An 8,141-nucleotide genomic window follows, 5' to 3' on the forward strand; every position below is an offset into this window, starting at 1 on the left:
ATAAACCCCAACAACGTTTTATTCTATAATTTTCGAACTTGAGAGCTATGACACGAACCTAGGGCTTTTCTTAATAGTTTTCCACCATTCTTGAGGCTAAAGGTAAGATTTTTACTCCCTGAATCCGTTTTTTGATGCGTAGAACGTAACCTAATAGGTAATTATCAATGGGGAAGGGTTTTGATCTGGGATTATGGTGGAAAAGGCCCTAATCTGGGTATGAGGATCATGGGTATGATCTAGGGTTGATAGAATTGTTAGTAATTCAGGTAATTAGTTATTGTTTATTGATTCATGTGTTAAATTAATTGTTTGTAGACCGAGAACAAGCGGAACGAATCCGAAAAGGGAAGAATCAAGTTTCTTAAGGGTTTCAAGCTTGTTTCGAGGTAGGTGATGATCGTGATTCTATGATTGTGTGATGTATGTTTATTCTTGCTTCATTATGATACATGTATGTATGTGAATGTTGCATTATTGATCACATTAATTGTAAATGAAGATATATGAATGATGAATGCCATGAAATCATGACTTGCTTGTATAATTGTGAGAATATACTTGTGATTGTGGCTTGTTGAATGGATCGGGTGTTGTGTTCCGACACACTAACTTGGATCGGTTGTCACGTTCCGGCATAAATATGAGATCGGTTGCCACGTTCTGGCATAAACCTTGGATCGGGTACCACGTTTCGGTATGCTAACAGTCTGGGTTTGGGTTCTATGAGAGGACCAATGACTTTATATAACGGTGATATTTGAGAATTGTGAAACTATTCGTTATTCGTAAATGTTGATGATATTGTATATGTTCGGTGTATGCATATTATTGTATTGTTGTATTAACTTATGTATGTTACACTTAGTAGGATAGCCGTGTGATCCTACTAGTACACTGTGGTTGTGTACTGATATTGCACTTGCTCTTTCGTTGTTAAGTACAAGACATCTTCAAGCGGCTATTGACAGACCTCGCTTAGAAGATTTGTGATCGTTCGAATTCAAGGGTGAGCCAGTTCTTTCGGGCATCCATGATTTCTCTTTCTGTCTAAGTCCACATTTCAGACTTAGACTTTCTAGTTAGTTGTTAGTGCATTAGTTTGGGGTTGTAACCCTTCTTGTTAGACTTATGGATCTTGTCATATGTTTTGGTACATTGACTTTCAGGTTCTAGGTAGTATTTCCGCATTTGTTTTAGTTGTTAGACTTTTGTTTGGAGTTTATGGGAACTCCCTATTTCTTTCCTTAGCATTTAACTAGCTTCCGTAACTTAAATGCCTTAGTATTTTGTTTAAAGTTGGTTAGCTAATTAGTATTAATGGTTCTCCCACCGAAGGGTTAGTGTGGGTGTCAATTACGATGGTCTGGGTTGTGACAATATCCATGAGCACCACGTGTATAGACTATTCTCGACTTTTAAATCACCATAGAAAGTCTTTTGTAACAAAAAGATCAATTCCTATTACATACTGATAAGAGATTGCTTTTCAATTTGGATTTATGTATGTTTTCATTTGATAGTCATAAGATTTTTGTTACGATCCGATTTCTAATGAAGTCATGATAGACAAATAATGCCTTATTTGATCCAACGAATCAATTTGTTCATTCTTACATTATAACTAACTAATATTAAATTATTTGTTTGCTAAAATTATCAAATAGTCTTTTATTCAAATAAGATAGCTAGAACTATTAAACATGACAATTTGATACACTGATATCTTATTATTGTCTGTAGAATACATAAATCCAACAGAAGAATTAAAACACATCGAAAAGTAAATTTTTATAACTACAAGAAATAGAACTGCAAAAAGTGAAAAAAAATCATCATAAAAGACTTTTTGTGACAATATAATTAAGTCGCTATATATATATACGTGCTGACCTTTGGTATACAATACTATCTTGGGTAGATTTCAGTAATTAATTCCTCAAAACTAGATGACGGGATGAAAATACTTTTGAGTTGATCGATATTTCCTAATGTAGAATAATCTTTAAAAGACGCTGGTTGATTTGGCTCTGATAGAATAGCAGAATCAATACTGAGAATATGAGATATCAAAGTAGTTGTAGGTCTTCCATCCAAATCAATTTGAACACATAACAATCCAATATGTATACATCTCATGATTTTAGACATTGAATTTGAGTCACCAATAAGAGATGGATCAACAAGTTCCATTGCTCTACCATCTTTCCACAACTTCCATGCCTATAAATATCAACATTTATTATAATATAATCTTAATAAATTAGGATAAAAATATTAAAATTACTTTATGCATAAACATAATGTGATTAAAGTAAATTAATTTGCACTTACATGGACAAGCAGGTCATCAAATTTATCTTCTTTATTATTTCTTCTTTTTCCACTTATTATCTCCAAAAGAAGCACACCAAAACTAAAAACATCTGATTTCACTGAGAATTGACCATGCATTGCATACTCCGGGGACATGTAGCCGCTATTAAAAGAACAATAAATCACAATAATTAACATTTTTCTATACTATAACGAATCGATTAAAAAAAAGTTTTTTAAACCAACACTTACTATGTTCCAACAATTATGTTAGTGCTTCCTTCAATTTGGTCAACTCCAAATATTCTAGCCATGCCAAAATCTGAAATTTTAGGGTTCATATCTTTGTCTAACAAAATATTGCTTGCTTTGAGATCACGATGTATGATTCGAGGACGAGAATCTTCATGAAGATAAACTAATCCTCGTACTATTGCTCTAATAATCTTGTCACGTACTGACCAATCCAACATTGCTTGTTTCTTCGTATCTTAATCATATCACGTGAGACATTGAAATTAGAGAAATACTGTATATAACAATCTAATTAAAAAAGAAAAGTGAGACGTATAAACAAGCGTACCAAATAAGAAATAGTCAAGGCTTTTGTTGGACACGAACTCGTAGATGAGTATTTTTTCTTCTCCTTCCAAGCAAAAACCTAAGAGTCTCACTAAATTTCTATGTTGAAGCTTAGCGACAAGTACAACTTCATTCTTAAATTCTTCAACACCTTGACTTGACCTTCTTGATAGCCGTTTTACAGCTATCTCTTGTCCATTACCAAGTTCCCCCTGATGATCATGTAAAATATATTTATGTTGTCAGTATATATAACTTATATCTAAAAAATTATTATATGGTCTAATTTGAACATGTTACCTTATAGACATCACCAAATCCACCTACACCAATTTTGTTTTCCATAGAAAAGAAGTTAGTGGCAGCTTCAATTGTACTAAAGTCATATTGCAATGATTCAGCAGTTAAAATCTCACTAAGATCAACTGCAACACATGTATATAATTAATTAAAAAAAAGTTAGTCAATTAAGAAATCAATGGACTTGAATTGTATTAAATAATTGAGATTTAATTAATTACCATTCATCTCCTTAAGAGTTTTATTATTTCTTTTCATCCTTCTTCTCCTTAGTAGCAAATGAAAGACTCCAATTGATAGTAGAAACAAAAGAATTACAATGGCAACCACTGCACAAATAATTAGTACTTCTTTTTTTGGATTTCCGTCATGCCCTGGCGAAGTCAGAAAATTCGTTAATGATGTTTAAAATTTAGTATATACATATAAAAAATAATTTTCGATATTTGACGAAGGGTTTTTGACTACGCCATTCAAGAATTTGAATTCATTCTATTAATGCTTTCTATTTAATTTTTGATGTGATATTTCCAACCATCATATTATTATCGAGCGTCAGATAATAAATACGAATTCATCTAAATTTCATCAGTTGATATAAAAGAGACATATGGTTGGAATATAGATGAAGAATATTATTACATTAATTAATAGAATGTTACGTATACCTTCTTTAGGTAAAAACTTTTTTTGGGTCAATATCAATGGGACACAAACCCATACTAGCACAATGTCGACTTATACCAAATATAAATATTATATTTAATTTAAGAGTTAAGATAAGAACACGCTCAAAATACTTTTCATTTCGTCATTTATCCAATTAAATTAAAAGAAAAGATAGCATGCTTACATATTTGTGTGTGTGAGTGGTGGGGGGATAAAGGTAAAAATTTATCGTAAACTATGTGTCAAATCAGACTATAACTCATATAAAATAGAACAGGGAGAGTAGTAAAATGTACCTTGATTATGGGACAAAGCAGGTGGCTTAGTATTATTGTAGAAGTGGTACACTTCATGTCTCATAAAACAATTAGGAAATTGAACTCTAGCACCTCTATATACATCACGACACTTGTTTAAAACTTTGATGGTATTTTCAAGGCAATTTATGCAATCTTTAGAAGACATATGAGGAATGCATTGAGCTAAGGCATAAATTGTTGTGTTAACACTGAACTTAGCTTCCCTAATTGCAATTTTCCTGTCTATCGATCGATCATCACTAGCAGCCCGAGTTGTTACGTCATCCATAATTTTCCCTAAAATCTGTTTGAACCTTCTTTGTTCATTATTGGTAATTGTAATAGTGTTATATATGACAAAAGGTGTCGATGGATTGTTAATTATGGATCCATAGTTTGGATCGGGGAATATTGATTGATTCGAGTAACGTAACATGCAATCATCCCACCATAATACAGCCGTTTTGCTACCGGGGCATGACAAGATTATGTCTTTAACAGCTCTTGTTACAAAATCTTGACAATTTACGCTTAACATATCACCTCGACAAATGAAAAGACCGTAAATTGTTTCGAAATTATCGGTGCCATCGATGGAGAAATTGTAAAAAAGATGTTCTCTAGAGGCAGAAGAAAGATTTGAAAGTAGCAAATTGAGGTTGGAATTGTAAGAGGTGTTTGTTATATTGTTATACGTAGTTGTGTTTGGGCAGCAATAATGGTCATCAAGTGCTAATATTGTGGTAATACTTTGGCTAATCAAGAAAAGCACAAGGTATATTGGGATATTCAAACTAGACATTATGCAAAATTGAACAATACACTAGTGTACTTCATCAAGTTGAGAGAAAACGCAAATTTATAGATGATGAGTGAAGTACCTTCCTTTGTTTTCACTCTGAATGAATGTCTTAATCGTAATAATTCAGATCTCAATAATTAAGTCTATTTGTTTTAATCTTAATCATTCAGATCTTAATCATTAAGTGTGTTTGTTTTTTAAAATTTATAATTACTTAATGGATCAGAATGATTAAGATCTATAATCAAGGCCTAATATCATTAAAATGTCTATTTTGAGAATATATATAAAGATGACAATTCACCACTATTCCATATTATGCTTCCCCCATCACCATTTCAACCATAACTACCACCACCTACCATCCACAACCACCACTATCAGCAATCACCAAAATCAATCGCCATCGCCATTAGACATCATTTGCAATCATCGTCACCAACTATTATTGCATTCACTATTTATTTACCGTTGATGATTACTACCATTAGTCAACATTATATATTGTTAACTGGTATCATCATTCTTCACCGCCATTAGATATCAATATCATTCCACTACTAATAATTAATCGGCACCACCAACAACCACAATTACTCACTACTTCCAACCATTATACAATAAAATACTACCAAGAACCACCATCATCAGTCAATGCCATCACAGACGACACACATAATCAACATCATTAGTCATCACGATCATCAATTAATTAACATCTATAGTGTAAACGAAATTATACTATTAATGTATATAATTTAAATTCTTCATTGACCAACAGGTCAAAGTTTCAACATCAATGACTAGTGGAGCACCCTTTGAGAATCTTCCTCCTTGGCCTTGATTAGTCATTGATTAATATGATGAATGATTTAAACAGGGGGATTTTTGTCCGTACATAATATTCAAGATTTTCTTCTCTCTTTTTTTTTTCCAATTTCACTCGGCATCGTATACTTTAAATTTGTGTCACACACGACTCATTAAAAGAAAAGTGCTTCCTCACATGACTTTTTTCATATTCAATAATACTCGAATTTGAAATATTTGATTTAAGAATTGATTCAGAATTTTACCTTTATATCTTAAACAATTTTTATAAGATAAGAATTTACTCTTCCTTTTAAATTGAAAATCTATATGCATATTTTTTTTTAGATTTAACTTATTCACACAGACTTAATCAAGCAATTTACACTTTTTTATTTTATTTATAGTTATATGTACATTATCTATCTTTTAAATGATTTGATAATATAAAAATTCTTTTTTATGTGAATTAGAAAATTTAAAAGGCGTACGTGGAAGATCACCAAGTAAAAGAATGCAAGTCACAAAGCAAAACAAAAAAACAGTAACCTGCACCACAACATGACTATGGAATATGTCTCAATCGTTTCATCTGCTATCAAATGTGGAATCAGAATTTTAATTTTATAGATTTAAAATTTTATAATAGTAACTTTAAATGATAATATTTTGATTTTAAATTTAATATTAATTAAATTTTAATAAATTTAATTTCTTAATATGAATACATTATATGAATCACAGCTATTGAGTTTCATGAAATTCGTATTCACACGTTTAATTCACCCTCTTTCCATTATTGACTATATACAATTCAAACATCAATTATATGATGTTTGATCTATTTAAAATTCGATCAATTTTGTCACAACTATATTCAACATACATGTGTGGATTTGAAATAACTATGTATAAATCACTTCTATTAGTGTGTGGTCTAGTGATAGTTCCTCCCATTATTGACAATACAATTCAAATTTCAACTACATACATGAATACAAGTCTTTTTCACCTTTAATTTGCTTATCAGAAGAAAAATGTAATTATGACATTAGAAAAAAATGGAAAAAAAGTATCAAATAGACACAAGAAAATGGAATCTAAATAAAGTGATTTGAAACATCAAACTCAATTGCAAATAGCAATTCTAAATATAATAATTTCTTTTCAAAATAGACACTTTAATTAAAAAAAAAAAACCTTCTTTCAAAACTTTATTCTTTTAAGAGCAGGGTGAAAAATAAAGATTGAACAATCATAATGAATCAATACATGTGCTAATTATAATAAATAACACATACTCCATGAAATTACTCAAGCAACATGCAAGGTTGGTGATGTGTCGTGACGACTAAATATCGTCCCTCATTTAGTACATGTACTAATAATAGATAATAAGTACTTCATGAAATTACTCAAGCAACTTGCAAGCAGGGGCGGCTCAACGTAATTTGAGGCATAAAACAAAATTTAAGTGAGGCCTAAAATCTATATAAATATCAAATATAGTTATTTATTTTTTAAAACTTTTTAAGTGCAAATTATTACTTGATATCTTTTCTTAAAATGATTTTTTCTAATATCGTTTTTAATTATTAATTTTAAGTAATATTTTATGAATTCAACATTGAAAAATATTCTTTTACTGAGGCAATCATTATATAAATTGTTAACATAATACTATAAGTAATAAGTTGACAAACTTTATGTCACACCCCAAATCCGGATGTGATGGCACGTGTCCATTTCCCACCGGACACGTCAGCCTAACCCAACCACAACGATAGAGAGGTAGAAATACGAGAATAAAAGATAATAAATAAGCGGAAGACTTTAATTAAGACTCAACACTACTCAGAATTTGGTTGTCACATGTACAAACCTCTAAATACAGAATTCGAATAAAAATATACAAGTCTCAGAGTATAGTTCTCGAATAGAACAAAACTGAAAGTAAAGATAACTCAAGGGCACGTCTGGAATGAACCGCTACCTCTTGAGTATGTCCCGAAGCTCAATCTGCTAAAGAAAATACTAAGCCGAATCTGAGAGAGCTGTCAACCTACACAATTGTGTAGAAGCAAGGGTGAATACCGAAAACCACAAGTACTCGCAAGTAACTCTAAACTAAGCAAAACTAGCAGCTACAAACTACTCCTTTACAAAACATATCATATTCAACAGCCAGAACCAACAGTATATCCTCATCAACCTCAGATCAACAAATAAGAGCAAATAGATCAATTTCCACATAAGAAGGGTAAACTGATACAATCCACACATCACAGACAAAGATAAGGCAAATGCGATGCAAAATGCAATAATGATGTCATGTAGTCGTGATGTATGTCTGTCCTACGATA

The 8,141-nt window shown here is 31.3% G+C and overlaps 1 protein-coding gene across 1 annotated transcript; it reads right to left on the reverse strand.

Annotated features, from left to right (window-relative positions):
• Positions 1 to 1,908: 1,908 nt before the first annotated feature.
• Positions 1,909 to 4,968, reverse strand: LOC125820342 (cysteine-rich receptor-like protein kinase 25). The gene is made up of 6 exons (XM_049499780.1): positions 4,164 to 4,968; positions 3,199 to 3,335; positions 2,900 to 3,110; positions 2,569 to 2,806; positions 2,335 to 2,479; positions 1,909 to 2,223 (listed from the first exon to the last, which is right to left on the reverse strand). Exons 1-6 carry the CDS (start codon positions 4,966 to 4,968, stop codon positions 1,909 to 1,911), a joined length of 1,851 nt encoding a protein of 616 aa, XP_049355737.1.
• Between the last annotated feature and the right edge of the window lie 3,173 nt (positions 4,969 to 8,141).

This window comes from Solanum verrucosum, unplaced genomic scaffold (assembly GCF_900185275.1).
Source record: "Solanum verrucosum unplaced genomic scaffold, falcon-dt-bn FXZP01000229.1, whole genome shotgun sequence".
In the NCBI taxonomy this organism is placed as follows: Eukaryota; Viridiplantae; Streptophyta; class Magnoliopsida; order Solanales; family Solanaceae; genus Solanum; species Solanum verrucosum.